The sequence below is a fragment of the Aythya ferina genome, assembly GCF_964211825.1.
Source record: "Aythya ferina genome assembly, chromosome: 5".
NCBI lineage: Eukaryota > Metazoa > Chordata > Aves > Anseriformes > Anatidae > Aythya > Aythya ferina.
The window spans coordinates 41,706,288-41,729,697 of NC_140301.1; the positions used below are offsets into that span (position 1 = coordinate 41,706,288).

A 23,410-nucleotide genomic window follows, 5' to 3' on the forward strand; every position below is an offset into this window, starting at 1 on the left:
ACAAGGGGGTCAGTTAGTGCAAGATAGTAGCAGAGCAGTTTGTCAGCATCTCATTTAGTAGAGTAGAAGTGCTATCATATCTTTTTGAAGATTATGGAAACAGGTAGGACAGCAGTAGTAGGGAAATCAGGCAAGTTACACAAAGATAGGGTGGGGATTGCTAGACTCTTTCCTTAGGTAACAAGCAAAAGTGAAAGTACTGAAACAGTAGTATTCTAAACAGGATGCTTGTTACCACTTTAAGGGTTGTGATTCTTGTACCCCATTATGCCCTCCCATTGCTCAAGGTCAGATCCATCACAAGTTTTATGGACACTTACCCACAGTACAAATTGGTATGGACTTTCAGTGGTACAGCTATATAATGGGGACAGGACCTATTCAGAGGTTGGAGCAAGCCCTCCAATAAACAGCTGTGCAAAGATTTCTTAAATCCTCTGGAAACACGCACTGGGGGGAGAGAAGAGGTATATTCCCATCTTTCTTTCGTTAACTTGCCAAATGCTGTCTCTTGTAAGGAAGGCATTAGATAGAATTAGTGAAACTGCTTTTTCCTCCTTTTTTTTTATTTTTCCAATAAAGTGGTAAATTGCAGCATAAGATGCACAAAGTATGATTTTGAAATTGTGTTAAGTATATTAAAGTGTTATATTTAGACCAGAAAGAACTTCCAGCAGCTAACATTAGACTTCAATAAGCAGCTTTTCTTGCATCATCAGAATTTGCAGACAGCAAGTCTGTGGTGCATTCATACATCTAAGGAATCACAGAGCATGTCTACTAGATGACCATATCCTCCAGCTTGTAGCAACAACAGCTTCCTCTAGCTACAGTACAGTCATTAAGTGCTGCCTGTGCTGATTAACCGCGCCTAACTAGCCTGGAGTCAGTATCACACTGATACAGGTATACTTTCACCAAGAATTACAGCATTATAGCGTACAGGTTAGTTATATTGTGCCATGATCTGCTCACCTACTTCTGATCTTTTACCTGTCATTAAAGAACCATGAACATATATGAGGGAGAATTAAAACGGAGCCTCTCATTTAATTTTTTTTTTAATGTTTATATTAAATGATGTGAACATTTTCGAAAAAAGTACAATTATTTTCGTAACACGTGTATAAACAAGGAAGGTGGCTACATGAAAATATGTAGAGTTAAGCAAGTGCTATATATCTTCTAATATTAATAGATAGCAAAATCAGACCATTGAATAGAGTCTAGTTGGAAGGAAATAATATATTACAGGAATCTCTTTGCAACTGTAGGCAAAACACTTTAAATCCTGTCCTTCATAAATCAATCTGTTAGAGGTAGATGTGATTGGAAAGGCAGTAGTTGCATTGCATAGACATAGTGGTGCATCAGTTATTGACATCATGTATTTTACCCTATTTATGTCATTTCTTCAAACGTTTTTAAACTGTTTTGTGTAGACTGATCATTTTTCCTAACATGTTCGAATTTCCGAAGAAAAGTTCTCCATGTGATGTAAATTTAGTCTTTGTTTTTCTTCAAAAATTAGAAAAATAAGGTACTTTCACATTTTTTAAGGCTTTGCTGCTGTTCGCTTTTTTACTGAAAGGAGACAAAAAGTACACATTTTAAAAAATAGCCTATACATGGTGCATCCAGGTTTGTGTTTTGTGATGGATATTCTAGAGAGGGTTTCTCTCTGTACCTGTAGCTTAAAATTGGAAAGGAGTAGGACTTCCATAAACTAATGTAAAATTTAGATAACTAAACTAAGCTGAATTCTCTTAGGCTCCATCTAAAAGTAATGGAGGAAAAGAAGAGTTTCCAGAGAATGATTCATCACATTTCTCCAGTTTGTGCTTTTAACTGAGATGAGTCACTCTGTACTGGTGCATCATTCAAAAGGATGAGGAGAGTTTAATTCTACCCTCAGTCATTACTTTTTCCTTCTACTACATAACTGTAGTTGTTTAGGAGCAGTTCAGCCAAAGTTGAAGTAAAGTGTTAACAACACATCCTAAGGAAATTCAGGAATCCTCCGTTCATGCCACTGATACAAATTAGTGGCGATGGACTTTCATTCTTCCCACAAAAGTGGTAATTTCAGGAACTGAGAAAAATGTAACATGCTTCTAGCAAATTACCAAGTGATCACGTACACATGCAAATTGCATTGCCCAAGTGAAAGACTCTACTGCTGTAAAGAGAGCAGAGATGTGTTCCCTTAGGATTACCTGTTGGCAAAGCAGCCAGTTATACTTCTTTAATGTGCAATAGCATGGCTTAGTTGGTAGAATTTGTAGTAAAGCTGTGATGGCTTGCATTATTGCATATTTTGAGCTGTCCTTTCGAAACACAGTGCATGGTTTAGATATTCATTTTAAGAGTTGTAATATATTGAATATGCAGTTGTTCTTGGTTGAGGAGATGTGCTTCTAGGAACAAATTCCTAAATGTATCCTATATGTTACAAATTTAATTTAAAACTCTCATATTTTCCAAATGCATTATTGTTTGGTTTTTGATTTGTTTGTTTGGTTTCCTTTTTTAATAAGGGAAACCATCACCAAAATCTAATTTGCTATGTGGCAAAAATGTTTATAGAGACTGCTTTATTTTATTTCAACATAACAGGCTATGTCTTAGAGTTTATTTTTCTGTACGCTTCTCTTAATAGTTCTGATTTAAGTTTTCTGTGACGTTTTTGGATCAAGTGATCAACATTAACATACTCTGAAGAGATGCAGTGAGAAGTACTGTTCTCATGTTCTAGTGGAGGCACTTAGAGATTTATATTATTGAATTAAAATGTTTAAAAAAAAAAAAGAACTGCAATAATATTTTCGTAGAATGACTGTGGTAGGGCTGGGAAATGGACCTTCCAAATTTTAGCTTGATGTTCCATTCTTTGTCTCATTGCATGTCTTTCTGTATGTCTTCCAGCTCCTAAAGCAGTATCTTTATGCATGTAGGCACAATACGTCTGTGATATGGTTTGAGATCTTTAGGGTTTGCCACAAAATAGCAATAGTAATAGCTTACATGCTATTAAATCCCTCGTGCTTCAGTTGTTTCAGCAGAAACACACTGAAGACAGTCTATTCAGTGTGAGACTTCACATAGCTGGGAAGCTCACATCTGTTCCTAGGAACCTGGCAAAAGCATTATCGTGCTTATCTGTGCAGTAACAAGTTGTAAACATTTGGCGTAAATGTGCTGACAGAGGTGGCCAGCATCTGCACTGTCCAGGTGCTGCTTAGTAGCACAGATAAATTATTCTTCAAGCATCCAACTTGTTTTCTTTGTCTTGTATACACTTGCTTACAGTTCCTTCTTACGTTTCAGCAGATGGCACTATAACTTAATTTCCTCATATGCTATCAGTATCTGGGCATTTAATTCAGCTTCACTGAATGTTTTTATGTTTGTTAATTTTTAAGCTTCAAGAAGGCTGTTGATAATAAAATACTATATCTAATTTGTTTTTATCTGTTTTCAAGGACTTAATCGAAATATGTGAAATTTTTCTGAGTTTTAGGATAGTATAGAAATTAAGCTGCTTTATTAACAGGATAAGATGTTTTCCTTTTGGCAGTTCAGATGTAATGCTCCCTAAAGGTATGGAAGAGCCGGATTCCTAAATGTCCCTTACATGCTTTACCCAAACCTTGGGAGAGAAAAAAAGAAAAAAGACAAAAAAAACCAAGGAAATATATACTATTTGTTTATTTTTGCAGATGCAGAAAAGATTCAGTGCTTTAGAAACTAATTAACTGTCACAACAGTCATTATGCATTACAAATTGGCCTTTATTTTTTCAAGTTAAACCAATTGCAGTTTTTCTAGGTAAACAAATTTGGACCTTGAACTGCAAAAAGACATTAGTTTATTAAGCATTAGTTTTTATTGTGTATTAATATCCAGTATAAAGGGAGATGGGCTAATTATTCTTACTTATCCAAGAGGTTACATTTTCTGAGTAAATACTGAGTGAATGAAAAATTAAAAATACTGAAAGAACGAAAAAGAAAGGTGTTTCAGGGTATTTTAGTTTGATGGATTTTAGGTAACAGAAAAATGGGAGGGGACAGAGCCAGGACAGCTGACACAGACTGACAACAGGGATATCCCATACCTTACGGCCTCATGCTGAGCAATAAAACTGGGGGAGTTGGCCAGGGGTGCTGCTGCTCTTAGGGGATTGGCTGGGCATCTCTAGGCAAGTGGTGAGCAACTGCATTGTGCATTGCTTGCTTTGTATATTCTTTTATCATTATCATTATTATTATTACTATCATTTCCTTTTCTGTCTTATCAAACTGTCTTGATCTCAACCCCTGAGTTTTTACCCTCTTTTTCGGATTCTCCCCTCCATCCCACTGTGGGGTGAGAAAGGGAGTGAATGGTTGTGGGGTACTTTACTGCCTGCTGGGTTAAACCACAACACAAAGCTATATTGAAATATTGTTAGGTTTCACAGCATGAATTTCGTATAAGATGGATACAATTTGCTTCTCTTTCTCTCTCCAAGTTTTTCCAGCTTGAAACTTTTTTAAATGTAGTTAGGCTTGTGCGTGCAATATATTTATTTATTATGTTGCTAATGTTAGCTTTTGTTCAGTATAGACAGCCTGGTCTTTGATTGAGTACTTTAAAATCATCCAGTGTTATTCTCAACCTAACCCGCAGCTATATGCTCCCCTGGGAAATTAAGATGGATTAGAGGTTTTGTGCATCTATGTTCCTTTGTTTTTCACAATGTAATGATGTGTATAAATACAAAAATCCATTGCAGTTGGGAATGGTCTTCTTACAACATAATTATGATCTTTAGCTCATCAGCAATTTAAGATCTATTTTCACTAGAATAAGAATTGCTATTGTGTGTTTTAGAGAAACCACGCTGATTATCAAGGTATGGTAAGGAACCTGTAAAATAATTAAGATGCTTCTTTTGCTATATTGAGATTTTTCATGCTGTTTATGTATGAAACCAGTGTTTGTCAAAATGTGTATTTTCTGTTACTGCATTGGCTGTATGCTAAGCTCATGGTGCTTATCCTCTGTTTAAATCTCCAGAGGAAGAAGAGACCAAAAGAAATAAGTAAATCTCAGTGTTGTTTTCTGAAGTCTTGCTTTAAAACCTGTGTTCTTCCTTTCACAGTGAAAACCCACATGCAACAAGGATTAATTTCTGTTGCTGCTCGTACTGTGATAACACATCTAGTGAACCACTTAGGCCACTATCCTATGAGTGGAGGTCCTGCTATGCTAACTAGCCAAGTGTGTGAAAACAATGACAATCCATACAGTGAAAGTCCTGAACTTTCTCCCGAACTTTTTGAGAACCCAAACCTTCAGTTCTTTGTGTTAAACAACACTTCCTTGGTGTCTTGCATACAAATCCAAGCAGAAGACGACATGCCTGGCGGAGGACTATCTGCTGGACTTGCATCTGCAAATTCAAATGTCAGAATTATAGTGCGTGACTTGTCTGGCAAATACTCGTGGGATTCGGCCATTTTGTATGGACCGTCATCTTTATGTGCATCATCACAACAGACGTCTTTTGCACTTTCACTGTCTCAACAAGACAAAACAGAAGATGCTCTTTCATCTTTTGAACACGTGGAGGATATATCTTCAAGGGATGGAATTACACTCCAAGTAAAAAGGAAATTTAGAGACACTGTACCGACATGGGATACAATTAGGGATGAAGAAGATGCCCTTGATGAGCTCTTGCAGTATTTAGGTGTTACAAGCCCTGAGTGCTTACAGAGAACTGGTGTCTCACTCAACATTCCTGCTCCTCAGCCAGTCTGCATCTCAGAGAAGCAGGAGAATGATGTCATCAATGCAATTCTGAAACAGCACACAGAAGAGAAAGAGTTTGTTGAAAAACATTTCAATGATTTAAATATGAGGGCTATGGAGCAGGACGAGCCAACCTCACAAAAGCCCCAGTCAGCATTTTACTACTGCAGGCTACTTCTCAGTATATTGGGAATGAATTCTTGGGATAAAAGGTAAAATGAAAAGACAGGACTTGGTATTTAAGAACTTTTTTTTTTTTTTAAAGGTATTGTGGTACTCTTACTGTGTAATAATGGTTGTTCATAGAATGGGTCAAGCCAAAAATCCTCCTGGGCAGCCAACAAAAGCAGAGAGGGGTTGTGCAACTAAGGAGAAAATGGCAGTTTTCTTCTGCATTTCAGCCTGTCATTTATAGAGACAGAAAAGAGAAGCCTGTTGCCTTTATTGCTATTTATGTTCATAGTGTTGGAAGGAGAATTGAAGGAGTGATATTTTTTCTAATAATCCTTTCACCAGCTGTACCAAGGGGTACTAGCATAGGTAGACAAGACATCTTTTTGCTTCCGTTGCTTCCCTTGTACATTTGTGCAAAAATCATTACATTTCTATGCCAGAATGAGACTCTGAAAGTGTCATATTCTCAGCTATTGTGTTGCTGGACAGTTTCCTGCTGCTTTGCCTGCTAAGAGCATGCTTGCATGCAGCCTCAAAGCATTGCCTCCTTGTTAGCTAACTAAAAAGATGTGTCCCCTACTATTTATTTCGACATTGGCAATGTTTGCGTATTGTTTAGAACAACAGGAGACAAGCCATGTTCAGTTATGAAAGTAAATATCTCTGTTTACATTATTGTTATTACTTGTGTTTAGGTGTATTTAGATGTATGTGCACGTTCATGTGGATGTGTACAAATATTAGCATTCTAGAATTTAAGGGTCATTCTGAAAATTTATTTTGCCATATCTGTCAAATTTTATATTAGAGATCATGAAAAATGTTCTTACTATGAAGGAAAATGGGTATTTTTAGAAGAATAGCCCATGTCACTGAGATACCACTGGAATCAAATTTTTTTTACTTCAAAAATGTTGGTGTTTTGGGCCTTTAGTTCCTCAAGGCAGTCTGTTTGTGAATAGCACTACTGCTCTTAAATTAATTCCACTGTGTTTTATGGGAAACATCTTAAGTGCAATTTCGTTAAAAATGAGAAGTGCCTTTCTGGTTGTAACATATTGTTTTGTGGTTTTTTCCTTTAAATAGCTACAGCTGGCTGGGCGACTACTGAGCTGTGCTCTGTTTTCTTCAGCAATTCAGAAGAGCAGCAGCTCAGTGTTTAGTGCACTAACTCCCTAGAACAGTAGATTACAGGAGCGTCTTTTGTCACTAAACATGTAATATTTTGGCCTAGTAAAGTTTACAGTTTATATATGCATCAAAGACAATTCTGTCCCTTCTTCCGTAGAGAGGAGTTTGCAGCTTGATCCGGTAGGTGTACAGAAGCAAGTGGAAAGAAATAAAGGTTGTTTTCAGGGTTATAATGGATATAGAAGATTTCCTGGAGTTAAAAATGGCTTGTACATATTTTTTTAAAAAGATACTTTAATCATTTTATTTAAGAAAGGACTTTTGAAAAAGCAAAAGCATTTGTTGGCTATTCTTGCTTGGACCTGGAAATGTTTTGTACAGTTCTTGTACTGTTCTGGTGTTCCAGGTGAACAGGTAATAAAAAAAATTACAAATTTCTCTATTTAGAAGGAGCTTTCATCTCTTGAAGAAAAATGAGAAGTTACTTCGAGAACTCAGAAATTTGGATTCAAGACAATGGTAAATTCTTCTAATGGCTACCCTACCTTATTTGTTTTATGTTTTATACTTAATTGCATAGATGAGAGAATTGAACTGATTAAAAAAAAAAATGTAAATTATTCATTTATACTGTAGTTATCGTTGTTACATTGAAGTTGCATTATTGTTACTTGTAGAGTGAAATTCTGCAGGTAGAATGTCATGAAACAGAGCAAATTTCAAAGTAACTTAAAATTATGAAAATCTGTATATGTAACATGGGATTATTTTATTTTTAAAATAACTTTAAAAAATATTTAAAACATAGATAAGTAAGTCTCCATCTTTTTAGCTTCAGTTACTTGTTTAGCTGTTTTCCAATGCTCTTAGTATTTGAAGATGTGGAATTATAAGTGGAGATGTAGCACTGAATTAACAAGTTTGAATTATTTCTGTATATGTTTAAATAACGTCCAGTGGAGGCTTTAGACTATATCCAGGAAAATCCAGTCTCTCAAGCCAAATGATGGTAGTTTAGTGTATAAAACAGACTTTTAGTTTGATGAGTTCTTTGCAAATGAGCACCAAACTAGCCTCTGAGGGCTTTCTCAATACACTGATGAGGGCATTCAGGGATGGATATTAGAAGGAAATGTTATCTTTCTGCCCTTGTGGCACTGCAATTAATTTCAGCAGTTAGGCAAGATGGGAACTCACTTAACATGGACTGTGAAAATTTTACAGGTAGAAGGGTTGTGGGAATTGCTTTGCTTCAGGGACAGTACTGAATGCATTCAAAGCATACCCTGGGAAATTGGTAGTTACTGCTTGGACTGATTTTGGATAATCTATCACAGTTGAGTAATCAATGAGCAAAGTGTGTGAAACTACCTTCAGTTGCTCCAATGTCTAACTGCAAGCTGTGAACAAGAGACATTGTAGTACTTAAAAATAATTCATCTGCTTAAGATGCATTTGCAACAGCATTCACAAAGCCTTGTTGTTAATGGGCAGTGCGATGTAAATGCCTGCATTACAGGTTTTGTTCATCTCAAAACCCCAGCTATTCTGTTAGCAATTGGTAGTGCCAGCACCATCACATCTTAAAAGTGATGAAGGGGGTAAATGCTGTACACGTATTGCCAAACTTTAGGCTTTAGAGATCAGACTAGAAATGACAGAATGGGTATATGGAAATAGAGAAGATGTTCAAAGAAGTTGTACGTTGCTTCTGCTGTCTTTTTCGAAGTTATACAAGTCATGTTCTGTGTGTACTGTTTGCATATTTTGGTTTCGTATTAGCAAAGGCACTGTCATGCAGTGACTGACCATCCTGTGTTTTGCAGCCGAGAGACCCACAAGATTGCAGTGTTTTATGTTGCTGAGGGACAAGAAGATAAACACTCCATTCTTACTAATACTGGGGGAAGTCAAGCCTATGAGGATTTTGTAGCTGGTCTTGGCTGGGAGGTATTTATTCAAAAGTTTTATCTTAAGTTTGTTTATAGAGAAAATTATAGATCTTACAATTTGTTGTTTCTTTAACATTACTTACAAGTACTAAAATAGACTGTTTTGCTAGCAGCGTAAAGAAAATGATTCTGGTTTTAATTTTATTACAATACTAGCTATATATTTCTAAGCTCTTTCAATTTAGGAAAGTTAAAGCAGGCAGAGATTATTCAGTAATATGCAGTCCTGTACTTGTCTTTCATGGACTGATTAGCAGGCATCTTGATTGCCCTGTGGGCCTGTGATGCCTCTCATGCAGGGTTTCTTCAGAGCTCAGGTAAGAGCTGATGTAGTATCACAGAATTTTTATAAAGTCAAAAAGCATGTGTGATTCACTACTGCCAATAGGTCAGGGAGTAATGAAATAGATACTCATATACACATCCCTTACCTTTTTCCAACGTCATCTTCCCAGCAACATCTGTGGTGATCATGGAATATAGAATGCCACTGCACTGCAGTTGATTTCCAGTCTAGTCAGTGAGTCTGAACACTGCTAGATAAACATAATTGTACTGACAGTGTTATGAAAAGTGACCTTCAATTTTTAAAATTCCATTGAAAAAAAAATTTAAAAAGTGTGTAAAGAATGTATTTATCACTTGATTTTTTTCCCTAATGTCTCCTGGACTTTACTTGTAGGTGAATCTCACAAACCATTGTGGCTTTATGGGAGGACTGCAAAAAAACAAAAGCACTGGATTGACCACTCCATATTTTGCTACCTCGACAGTAGAAGTAATGTTTCATGTGTCAACAAGAATGCCTTCTGATTCAGATGACTCTCTAACAAAAAAGGTAGGTTTTTATGATTAACAGGTTTTATTTGAGGAAATAACCCCATAAGAGTCATTCTAAAAAGAAAATCCAGTAACTTTCTCTAAAAAAAATCATAAAACATAATACCTTTACTTGCTACTAGGTGGCATTTTACTGAAGGAGGTTAAGCCGTATAAATTATTCTCTGTCAATCCTTAATTTTGCCATAGGGGTGTATTTTGTCATCATTGCAAACGTTGGTGGGATCACATGAATAGTGTGAAAAATTAAGGGAGGTAATTGTGTAGGAGAAAAAGCAGTACATCTGAATGATATTTTAGATTTGAGACTATGCCAATTAATAAATATATGATGAGTACTTTCTAAGGTGACTTTTTATTCACTGAAGAGTCACATGCTGTCTATTAACCTAATTTTTCCTCTTAAAAAGTTTAAAATATTAATAATTGGACAGTGTTTATATAAGGTGTTTTGTTTTAGAACGGGCACAAGTGTTCAACGGTGATAAGATCTCTTATAGCCACATTAAGAAAAGAATGGTTTTCTGTATTGGTATTTTTTCTTTAGAATTTAATAAATTCCACATTAGTGATAATAAGTTACGGCCTCCAACATGCGTCCTATTATAAATGAACAATTGGCTGTCATTAGACTGTCCCCTGTTCTAGGTACATACATCTTCAGATGTGCTAATCCATTCAGTAGACACGTTAATGAGCACTGGTTGAAGTGTAATATTGGAGGAACTGAAGCTGGTTGACCTCAGCATGGAGTTTAATACTTGTAATTAAATTAGACAGTAGACAGTTAGTAAAGAGAGAAATAGCCATGCCTCTGGCAAACTTCAATTATTAATGACTTTTTTGTTCTTTGTGTTCAACTTGAAGAAAAAATATTATTGTTGTTATTGTTATTATTATAGACTGACTATGAATTCTAACATCTTGCTGTCGCATCTCAGATTATTATTTTTTTAATTAAAAATATTTTTTCTTGTATGCCTATGGTGCTGGGCCCTTCCTGTTCTTTATTCTATGAAGTATAGCCAGAGTAATACTCAGGTTATTAAATGATTTATAAAATTGGTTTATTAGAAAATATAATTAATTTTTGAACAAGATTGTTGCTATTGTTCTAGTGTAGAATATAATATATATACATTGCTACAATATATACTGCTAAATTGACTGGCTTCTGAATTTTTTAAACAGAAAATTGATTTTATAATTATGCTTTTTATAATTTATAAGCTTGTAATTAAGCTTACAGTCCTTGCATATAATGTTTGAATTAGAGCATTAAAAAGTGTTGACAGGGGGAAAGATAATAATAATGAAAATTAATTATTTTTTCTTAAATAATTTGCATATGCTGTAGGCTTCAGCAGAACACACAGGAAAGATCTCATGTCTGTTTCCAGGAGCACTCAGAATCTAAATAGAGCTGTTCTGCCAGAAAAGGTTCAGTGCTGCTCCATGCCTCCTGTGATTTCACTTGTGAAAGTGGTGTCAGCTGGACTTTTTTAACAACTCCAATTTGCCCCAGGCCTGTTTCTCTCCTCTTTCACCCACAATCTCACTTTTCAGTAATTAAGAATATTTGAGGTCTGTATGGATATGTCATGAGGGTACATATCAAAAGATTGGGATTGTATTTGTAGCCCACTGCTGATGGGTCATTTAACTTTAATCAAGCTACTTTATTCTGCATTGCTTTCTTGCCCGTTCTTCCTCTGCATGTGTTTTTTGTTCATTTATAGCCCAGTTTCCTAATGAACAAAGGCTTGTGAGTCTGCCTTTATGTCCTCCCCTAATTTATTTTTTTTAACCATTTCAATCAAATTTAGTAGAGACATATTGGAAATTTCTTGTATGTTCAATGAAGATGGGCTAAATAAAGGAGTAGGAGAGACTCCTTCCTACTCATCGGGTAAAGACTGTATGGGAAAACATTAGACATCAAGGATCCAGCACAAGAGAGAGATACTATGAGTGTCATCCCAAATTAGAGAAAATGATCATGTTTGCACCTTGGGTAAAAAAACAGCAAGTCAGGGCCATAGGAAAACAGGTTTAATTCTTTTACTGTTCGTAGAACTGCTTGTGCTGCTTAGTCTGTGAACAGATCAGAAAAAGACCTGTTTTTATGAGATGCACCATTTTATGAGGTGCTATCGAGCACAAGCTCACACCCAGTAGTGTGGACCTCAAAGTCATCTGAGTGCCATGTGTGTGCTAACACGTGTAATTGTTCTGAGTGCATGTACTGTTCATGACCTTCAGAGAAACTTGAGTTTTGAGTTTCTCTGGTTTTTCGTGTGCTTTCTTTCATTCAAAGAGAAAAACAAGCAAACTTGCAGTTGTTGGCTTAGTAATGCTGCTGTTTTTTATATTGTAGAAGTGCCTAGAGGTGCATGATAGGTTCATCTTATAAATGGAAATTAAATTAAATTAAAGCAAAACTTCTTCCTGCCGGTCCAGCCACTGCAAAATCAAGATTCTGCTGTTTCAGAGGCCAACCCAATTTTAAACTTATTTTCCATCAGTCTTAAAGAGCAGTAAATAAAACTTCTAAGTGTCTTGGATGCCTCTGAAGCATTTGTTACTGAAGACATGAACAAGAGCAAGAAAGGACATGATTACAGGAAGAACAAATAAAAAACTTCTGGATGTATAGAGGAACTTAACATTGAAAGTTAAGCATAACCAAAGAATGTATTTAATTTGTAAATACTATATTAAAGATTTAAGGTCGATAATATAACCCAGTTTCTTTTTCTCTAGAATTAAAAGTTAGAGTAAAAAGCATTAACAGTAGCCTGACAAGAACAACTTGCAAAGAAAATGTCAGAATTAAATGAAACTGTGAAAACTCAGTTCACAGAGTGAAAAAGCTCCTATCTGTCTCTACAGCTTATCACCAGTCTATCTGCTCCTTCCTTACACAGATAACTGAGTGGAGGTGTTGTACATGAGCTTATACACAAGACATGTAAATAAATAATAGTAATGTTATTAACAATTGGAGTACTAACTCATCTTGGACCTTGGGTGTATTACATCATTCTAGGTTATCTGTGAGGTTGTCCTAACCACCTAAAAGAATGATAACTCTCAGTATTAACAGCTAGCTTTTTCATTCTGGTATTAACATGTATTGGGAAATTGAAGATTTATAAATGTAAATTATTAGTACAATACTTCTTGAGTTATCATTAAGTACACATATTGCTAAAAAAAAAAAAAAAAAAAAAAAGTCATCAACACACCATAGGTACTGAATTAAAGTTTTGTGAAAAATTCAACCAGAGGGTACATACGCTGTAGACAGCAGTGCTGCCTACATTTAATGGGCAAAACTATCTGCAGTGAGCTAATACCTCAGATGTTTCTGCTACTTTTATTCTCTTTATCATGAACACTTTCATTTTTGAAGAAGAAACAAAGTTTGGGCTAGCTGTTATAAGAAAATATAATAGCCTTTTTTTCTCCCTCCTTTAGGTAAGCGAGTATTAGAAATTACAGTAATTTTGGCAAGAGTTCAAGGGTTAATGCAACAGATAAATAAAAGGAATTTTCTGTAAATTGAGCCCTGCATTATTTCACTTGTCTTGCCTTTCCAAACCTAACTCATTTAATTTTAAAAAGTAAATACTTAAATTCTTCCTGACAGTGTGCTTTGCTTTTACTATCGTTTATTACTTCAATTATGCTTGGTATCACTTAGAACAATCTGCCATTTGGAAATTTCAGTATAGCCTGCAGCTTAGTATTAAGTCTGGCTGCTATTGTAACATGTACAGCATATGACACTAATGTATCAAAATTAGATTTGATCATCCCTCCTGGTTATATTTATTTCACGTTTCTTTTGTATTCAGTTAACATAAATGTATTAGGAGAGCTGACACATGATGATGGCTGTAGAGTAAGAATATTTTAAAGTATTTTGAGTTAAATTTGAAATTTCAGGTAACCTCACAGTCGGTCATTTTTATATATTTATTTTAATGGAGTAGAGTTTCAAAGCAAGCCTAAAAAAATCTGTTCATCTCTGACATCTCCTCAGGCTGTCTTCCCGTCAGCTCAGATTTAAAATTGGTAAAACAGGGCTCTTAATCTCTTTCTCATTGCCACCTTTCTGGATCACCATGGATAACGTGACCATTGTGCCTGTCACTTGTGCCCATAACTGGAAATCATCTTTAATTTGGTCCACTTTTCTGGATTCTTACATGCAGTCTCTGCTTAAGACTCTGTTCTTTTTTCTGCAACATTTCTTGCAATATAGCCTTTCCTTCTCCATACATGAAGCTAAAATTTATCCACTATATCCTAAACTGTTGTATTGTTTGTTGAACCTTCCTTTCTCTGGGCTTGACTCTTCGATCCTTTAAGAACACTTGTCTTTTTACAGACTTTTTATATTTTTCCATCTCTATTCTGTGTATTACCTTATATTTTGATAACAAACTCTTGAGAACAGCTATACCTGCATTTATACAATATTTAGTATTTTATATATATTTTATATAAAGGTGTTTCAGCTATAGTGTATTACCAGTTACTTGAAGCATAACATTACTTCAGTGATTTTTATTATTTATATTATTGCTGTGCCTTAAGTCTCTAGTAAATACTTGCACTCTATTTTGCTTACTGTAATTTATACACGTACAAAGGTGTAAATTTAGGGAGACAAGGTCAGGAGATGAGTTTGAAGATGATAATGCTTTACAGAATTAGTGGTGAGCTTTGAATAACCAGTGGCATAGATTTCACTCTTGGTACCTGTATATGCTGTACACAGTACATCTGATTCTGTCAGGTAACACCGGGACCACAACTCCTTGGGAAACCATGTTGCCGTGTGTTCTTAGGACTCAATGCACAGAGATGGTTGTAACTCAGTATCTTTGTACCACTTGTGTCCAGGACACTGAGTTCTGGGATGCTTCCAATTCAATGCAAAGACATAAAGAATCCAGATTAAAGTTGAAAGAGGTCAGCCTCTCACTCTTCTGTGGTGTAATAATTACAGTGAATGATGGATTCTCCTAATGTTTGCTGTGATTGCAGGAGAGCTTTGTAGTGGAACACTGCTCAATTTCAGAGTCCTTCAAAAGGGAACTGAAAAATGAAGAAGAAAAACTGAAATTCTTCTTTCTAAAAAGTTGATTCAAAAATCTAGCAGGCCTTGGAAAGCTTTTTGAAACAATTCCAGATATTGGATCTCTTCCATGAATCAAGTGTTTTGATCAGTCGAGTTACCAGCATTCAAACTTCCTTATAAGCGTTGCTTGCTGACCACGGTGAGGACATGAAAGAAGCAACAAGGAGCACTATGTTAGGATCAGAGCTTGTTCTGATCTACTCTAGAAAAACAAACAGAATGACTTCTCCAACATTTATTTCTTCTTCAAACATAAAGATAAAATCAGCAACTTGTACCAGATCTTGTATACTTGTCTATTCTCTTGTCAACCTTTTGTCTCCTATGATGGAAACAAGCCATTGATCATAGTTTCAATTTTGGGTACAATGCATCTTGTTACAAACCACCATATACAGTTTATACCATCAGCCACCTGCTTGTACCATCTGACTTTGACTCTCAGTGCATTGCCAAATGTCACAGAGATGCCATTCAACACTTTACTCAAACTGAGTCTTTGCCAAATCACTCTTGGTAGTAACTATGAGGTGAAGCACACCTGACAGGACTTGGAACTCAGTGGAATAATCCAATTCATTTTCCTTTTCTTCAAAAGAAGTTTGTGAGTTTAGCCTGGACTGTATCCTCACACCTCCATGGGCTATAAAGCAGATTTTGAAATGGAGAAAAAAAATCACTGATGGGGCTTCAGTATACTTGGCATCCAATAATACATGCCCCTTGTCAGTAGTTCCTGTAAAATAACTGTACAATGCACTTTTATCACGCTCCAAAATCTGTGCCAATCTGAGTTGAAAGTATACACCAGTAGTGATGCTCCATCTTAGAATCACAAAGGTTGGAAAAGACCTCCAAGATCATCTGATCTAACCATCACCCTACTACCAATGTCACCCACTAAACCAGGTCCCTAAGCTGCTGGTTAGCTGCAGATATCAGTAAGAGGTACACAGGGGCAACCTTTGATAAATGAAACTCAGAGATGCCAAGAAGGTGTACTATGTAAATTCTCTATACGTTTTGGATTTTAAGGCCATTTATTTGGCATGTAGACTGTCTCTGTCCCTTGTTTCAAATCTAATGGTGTGAGTTATGTTGTCTTTGAGTCCAAAGATGGTAAGTAAAGGAGAGCTAATTCTAGTAAATAGTTCAATATTGCTGTACTAGGAGCGGTACAGTGCAGTGATGGGTGTTCTGCTTTTTGGCGGCCAGTTCAATAGAGGTGCACCAGACAACCATGTCTCAATATAGGATCCTATATTGTACAATCTTTTCACATTCCACAAGATTTAATTCCTGAGCCTCTTACTTTCCCCTTTGATAAGGCGGTCTAATCCTTCCTGAGCTTTTCACTTGCTTCTAAATGTGGACCCATCAGTTCCACATGCCTTTCTGTCATTGTTAGATTTCAACAAATAGTTTGGCTGTCACTTCACCTGGGAAGGTAGAAGAAGCTTAGGCCCTCATAACAGTTCCACAGTTAGTTGTCTTTTCACAACATACATCACTGTTGACTGTCATCCAGAGTTTCTGCAGCTGCTGTTTGTGTTTCACATCAGTCATTCAGGTTGCTGCCTGGTTTTGTTCTAGTGTAGTCAAATAAAACTCAATATAGTGAATGTTGTTATAACCAGTTCTTCTCTGGGTCTGGGTTTACAGTTGGCACAAGAGCATCCCTAAGTGTTGTTCAAAATAACTCAGCCATCTACAAAAGAGGCAAGAATAGCTCACTTCAAAGGAACTGCAATCATTGTACATTAGATGTATGTACGGTCTGGTCCAAGCGACACAAATGACTTGTTGAGCATCACACAAGATGCAGGGCACTGATGCCATCTGTCCTTTGCCCAGTCCAACGCTGAAGAAAAACCTTTTCTTGCAGAAATGCTATGCAGGTTTTCAGGCTGATACAATTCAAAGTCAGCAGAGAAGAGCAGAGGCGGCTTTTTTTTTTCTTTTTTTTTTTTTTTTTTCCCTTCTTTGTTTTGTTTTTGTAAAGGCTGCTGCTGACAACCAATATAAGCCTTCAGATAAGACGAAAGCAACATTCCAGGAGGTTTCATAATATAAACAAGCAGATACTTGCAATGAAATTTCTCTGATGACTGTGTATATGTTTTGCTTTTATTTAAAGTGCAGTTGTATTTTGAAAATGAATACAGAAAATTGTTGCCTTTTTATACAAAATAACTTCTTGTAAGTGCTCAGATTAGAATCTGCATGTTACCTGTTAACAGCAGTTCACAGTGCTGTCCTTTGAATAACATCAATGCAATTGTTTGACAAACTTGAGTTGGCTAAAGCTGTGCAAACAAACTGAAAACTGTGGGTGAGGAAAATTGTCAGCTCTATCTGGTGATGCACAAGGAGGAAAAAATGAGATTCCAGCTTGAATTTTCACAAATGGCCTTTAGTGGAAGGAAACTTAATCTTTAATAATCTGAATGTATTTGATCAGCATACATAAAGTCTCTCTCCATGATGTTAACAGTGTTTTTTTTTTCTTGGATGGCAATGTTTTACCTGAAAGAGCATTTGGGGGCTTTAGTGTGGATAATTCCAAAGCATTCAGTATGTTCTTCAGTCAGGTTATGTGACTACAGCTGAGGCTGCAGCACTGATTTTCAGTATCCCATTCAGCCATTCTGAGCAAGTTTTTTTAATTAATTTTTCAAGACCTGTTTTTGTTTACAGGTGGCTGGTTAGTTTTCCAAAGGTGTTACAGGTTTCTGTTTCATCTAGGGATGTGCCAAATGCAGTATCTCGTCTCCTTTAGAAGGCTTTTTGTTTGTGGTGGACAGTTTGGAATTTGGCTAGAATGATGAGGTTAAAAGACTCCTTAGATAGGTATCTTTTATGCATATGCTCATCCACATGCTTATAAAATTCATATAGAAATTAGTAGTTCACTGCCTGTGAACGAAGGCAATCTTGAAAGCATTTTAGCAAATCAGATTGAGTCATTCAGCATTCTTGAGATAATATCAACAAAATTTTAGCTTTTAGTAGTCTGTATTGACGTATCTGTTAAATAGTCATTGGCACTGATGTATAAAAATCTGTAGCAAAAACCAGTACTGCAAACTAATCCTGTGACCGAAAATGTAAGAGAACTATAGTGTAATATGTTTACTTTATTCATCCTTCTTTATTTCTTTTTAGTGGGTTTGTCCTATTGAAATATGAGCATTTAGTATAGCAGTATGGCTACAAGATATATTTAAACTGACAGGCTTTTATCTCTGATTTTTCAGCTAAGACATTTAGGAAACGATGAAGTACACATTGTCTGGTCAGAGCATACTCGGGATTATAGAAGAGGAATAATTCCAACAGAATTTGGTGATGTTCTTATAGTTATCTATCCCATGAAAAACCATATGTTCAGTATCCAGATCATGAAAAAGCCTGAGGTAAGAGTGGGGAGGTTTGTGTGTATTTCCTTCATATGTTTATAATGAACTGAATTCTGTTTTGAATGGGAGCGTTTGGTGTAATAAACTGATTTAAGGTGATCTGTCTTTAACATTGACAATTGCAGTGGAGTGGTAGGAGGAAAGGGAAGAAATCAGTGAGAACAGTGCATGGTAAAACAAGCAACTTGAAACTGCAAAGATCTGATCCTATCAAGTAAATCTGCTAACACTGTAAAATGCAAACAAAGCTGGAATATTCTGCATAATTATTTAAATTCTAAGATAAACTTTGAAATCTTCTTTGTCAAATTTGATATGTGACCGTGGGCATTGAATCATAGCCTGCTCCAGCTTTCTCCATCTATGACATATTCCCGTTTCTTCTTAAAGCCAGTTTTCACCTTCTCCTGGACTCCATGCAGGAATTTGGAGATTAATTCAGCAAAGCAGGGATCATTCAACTCTAAAGAATGATCACAGTCTTTCTAATGACTTTCATTAAATGTCTGTGCTAGCTCTGTTCTTAAAATAGTGGTTTAGGGTAGTGAACACTCACTGAGTAAAAATAGTCCTAAATGTTTGTACTACATAATTTCTGTTTCTGATGTCACTTGCCATGAATTTCTGTATTTCAAATTTTAAAATTCTTTCCAGAAGTACTAAAATTAATAAAAGAGATATAACAAATAGAGGTTCGCCTATCTCTCTCTGATGATAGGAATGAAATGATGCCCAGTACATGGTCCTGTTACTGCTGGATTACTTACATATTAATTAATAAGTATATTATTTTCCGTACTATGTAGGTACAATGAGTTGTATTATGGAAGGGCTTGCAGGTTAAAGAGGAAAAAGGAAGCTGCTCTTGCTTACTACTACCTACAATATTGTCATCTAGTCTTTAAACCTCATAAACATCATGGGCATGACTGTTCTTAGGATTTTGGCAGCAAGTGTTGAAAATAATCTTTGATGAGACATAGTATTAAAATGGTTGCTTAATTTTCTTCAAATACTATGTTATCTATTACCAAAGATATCAAGCTGTTATATGGCTGTATATTTCCCCAAGAGAAAAGGTCTGTCATAGAGCACAATAACTGGTCTGATTGTCTAGCAATGAGGAGAAAAAATTATATGTTTGAGTGCTCTATTGTTAATGTTGATTGCTAATTGTTATAGCTTAGATCTTGCTTTATGCTGGATTTCTTAATTTTTTATTCAGGTTCCATTTTTTGGTCCACTCTTTGATGGTGCTATTGTGAATGGAAAAATTCTTCCCATTATGGTTCGCGCAACAGCTATAAATGCAAGCCGTGCATTGAAATCATTAATCCCATTATACCAAAACTTGTATCCTTTCACTCATGTGGTTCCCAAGGCGTATACATTCCCTTGCAGCTCTACAAATATGATTTTCGTGTTTTCTGTCATATTTTATTTTTGTCAGATTAATTTAGTGAAAATAGTTTCAATGTATTATGGTGTCATTGCCTTTAGGAAACTTAAACCCATAGGACACCATTCAGATAAAGACCATTTTTAATTAAGCAAAGAATAGATTCAGCACTAAGAAGTTGTTCTTCTAGTATTTTATAACATGGAATAAATTCTTACCACATTGTCTTAAGTAATTATTTTAATGACCATTTTGTGGGTAGACTTTCTAAAACATCCATGTCATGGAGTTACTAATCTTTCTTTTTCTTAAATATAAAGTATTTTTCCAGTATTAGTATGTCTTAGTTTTATTTTCCAGAAGACAACCTAGCATCCTAGAAGGATGCCAATACTGTTTTCCTTCAAATTAGTTACTTTTTTTTGTCCTATAAATGTTGTTGTTCAGCTCAGAATGCATTTTTTTTTTGTCAAAAAGAAGTTAGTGCCTTTGTAAACATGTCAGAAAACTATCTAATTTTTTTGTTGGAACTGAATTGTGGTATTTTGAAAGGGCTGCTCTTGAGAGAATACGAACCAGAAATTAAGAAACATAAGGTAAGTCAATCGCTTAGGTGTCTCCTTCTTAAGATCAAGTTCTATTCTGTTATGTACATGTTATTTAAATCAACAAGAACATACTGTTTCTTGGTTTCATAAATTCGAAGGTAAGTTTAAATTTTGATCCAAAAGAAATTCTGTACTTAATTCCCACCCAAGCTGTAGATATTTGTATTTGTTGTGTGATAGATTGCTACTAGAATACTCCATTCTTTTAAGGCTGACTGTTAATACTCATGTTTGTTCTCACTTTAAATATGATGAAGTGGATTTACAGATGAGTGATGGATGGTATTTGATGTGATCACATTAAATGACGTTGGTGCCATTTCTGTACATGACGTTGATTCATTGTATTTTTATGTTCAGAAAGGTCCGATCTTTTTGTCATTACTCAAGTGGCTTAATCAAAGTATTTAAAATGTATTATCATCATTATACCATGAAAAGTGATGGCTTATTGCATTATATTGATGTATAGTGATGAGCAATTGGAAAACAATTTACTTTGAAATAGCAAACTTTTAGTAGGAAAAAAAACACAAACTTGTGATTTGCTTCTTTATAGAATATGGAAGTTGTAATAAGTTCCTCAGTTAGAGCTTGCCAGTTCGATCTCTTGGAATTGGGCAGGTCCTAAGAGCTGTTTATTGTATATTCATTTAAAGTTCAGTTCTCTAAACTGTACTTTCTCTATGCATCAATTCCCTCCACGTCATTGATGAAATAATGTTGTTTACATTAAAATGTTGATATGTCTCCATCATAATAACTACAAAAAGCATTACGTATATTTAATATTTGATAGTATTGGTTGGTAGGTTTTATGTCATCACTTGGTAAGCTTATGAAACATCAGTTGATTGAGCATTGATTTTAAAGGCTCTATTAAGTAGCCAGTGGAATTCTTTTTCCACCTGACTTAGAGTATCTTATGCTCATTGCTTTGTATAGTACTTCAGAAACTAAAATGGGGGCATGAGGACTTCTTTAAAAGCTGTTTGCTTGGAGAGAGAGTAGTAAAAACATCTAATTTCCCTGGCCTGAGTTAGGCTATGGTGGGGTCAATTGCATCAGTAGGGAAAAGAAAAATAAAATAAAATACATTCCAAAGCTTGGCCAAGTTCTCTGTGTTTAAAAAAAAAAAAAAAAAAAAAAACTCTCAATTAAAAAGTCATGTCCTTGCTCTTGGTGTTCAACCCATCATCAGATTTGAGGTTGAGAAAGAATGTCCCTTAGATAAGAACAGCAAAGACTGGTAGGAGTTTGTTGTAACATGGACATAGTCTAAAAATATTTGAAGAATATTTGAAAATTGAATCCAGTTAATGTTGCTGCAGTAGAAAGAAATTGAAGATGTTGAGGATTGTCTTTAGTGTCTCCCACTCTTTTCCTCTGGCATATTTTAGCTGTGACAAAAGCCTTTCTCTACTAGCTTTTAAGTTTGTTGTGGAATGAAGGAGGCAGGGACAGAAGTATTTTATGGTCTGTGGTTAAATAGCATTTCTGGAGACCTCTCTAGACTTAATGTGTATTGTGGAAGACAGGACTTTTTGAGCAAATAAGGAGAGGGCACAGAGTAATGAAAACAATACCTCTGAAGACAAGAAACAGAAAAAAAGGAACAGAAAAGCTGTTTTTCAGAAGGTGCACCAAAAGCAGCAATTCTTCAGAAAACTGAAGCTGATAATCAAGGCCTCCCACATGTCCAGGACCATAATTGAGGAAGACTTCTCAACTGATCTGCTTGAAATTAGTTTTTATTTATCTATTGAGTATATTTTAATACATTTGAGCAGTGATCATTTTTTAGGAACTTTGATGATGGTTAAGTGGAAATATAGTTTAATGTGGATCTTGAGGAAATAGGAGAAAATAGGAATACTGAAGACTTCTGTTGAATACATAAAGAACAAATTTCAAGCCATACTCTTCTGTATTTGCTCTCCTTTTACTAATGTAGTAGACCAACAAAATAGGTAATTAGAAAGCCAGTATCAGATGGCTCTGTGCCTGCAAGGCACAGCATTTCACGGTGCTGTGGAATACTTGGTGGACATTTTTTCAGTCTGCATGGGAGTTGATGATATGCAGGTCTGTGCTTTTGTATATTTGAGGAATATTTACAGTGTTGTGTTGCAGGTCTTTGTGGTTAAAATGGGTCATGGTAAACTCTTGATTAAACTAGGTGTGTGCTGATTTGAAAGCATATGGCAACATGAAGAAAGTGGCACTGAGTTTGGCCCTCTTCTTTCCAAGGAGAGGGTTTATCCATCCTGAGTTAGTGCTTTTTCTAAATGCAGACCTGACTGAAAAAATCAGCTGTCATTTGTAATCAGCAGGGATATTCAGTCCTCTTCATGTAACCTGATTGCAACTTTTTCCTTATTGAGCTAGCCTGTTAATCATGATGTGGCAATGAGTAGTACATGTGAATAGTATAATAATGGTTGCATGGATACAGGAAATTCTGCTCATCTCCCTTTTATAATCTGCTTCGACTTTGAGAATGTATTGTATGGTCTGAAGTATCTTTCTGAGGTTGAAATACTCTGTCATTCACCTCCCTCTTTCTGATGTTATTTTGACACTCCTGATAGCAAACTTGGATAGCAAAACACTGAAGATTTGATTTTGTTAATGATTGTTAAAACTTTCATCTGCTTTGTTTGCATTCTTTGCTTGGAATACTAAAATAATGTTTCAGTATTGTAGTATTTTAAGATTAAAAATGTACCGTATTTATCAGCAGACATCAGGTATCAGCAGGTATCATGCTTTTATTTGATGCTTGCCGTTTTCATTGCTGTAGCTTCTTGAAGAGAAAATAGCCATTTTAGATGGCATTACTATGTTGACTTGTGGAATTTGCTTTAGTTTCCCCTTGAAGGATTCTGGAGCTCCTCACTGTCAGTTGTCTTGCTTTCATGTAACAGTACCCCTTC

The 23,410-nt window shown here is 35.6% G+C and overlaps 1 protein-coding gene across 16 annotated transcripts in view; it reads left to right on the forward strand.

The window, feature by feature from the left end:
- Nucleotides 1–23,410, forward strand: part of RALGAPA1 (Ral GTPase activating protein catalytic subunit alpha 1) — a 128,103-nt gene that overhangs the window by 77,016 nt on the left and 27,677 nt on the right. For all 16 annotated transcript variants that reach the window (XM_084522417.1, XM_084522426.1, XM_084522429.1 and 13 more), the window contains 6 exons: nt 5,147–6,011; nt 7,552–7,623; nt 8,931–9,054; nt 9,739–9,894; nt 18,306–18,464; nt 19,693–19,820. In XM_084522417.1, coding sequence (XP_084378543.1) covers nt 5,147–6,011; nt 7,552–7,623; nt 8,931–9,054; nt 9,739–9,894; nt 18,306–18,464; nt 19,693–19,820 — 1,504 coding nt within the window. The remainder of the gene's footprint in view (nt 1–5,146; nt 6,012–7,551; nt 7,624–8,930; nt 9,055–9,738; nt 9,895–18,305; nt 18,465–19,692; nt 19,821–23,410) is intronic.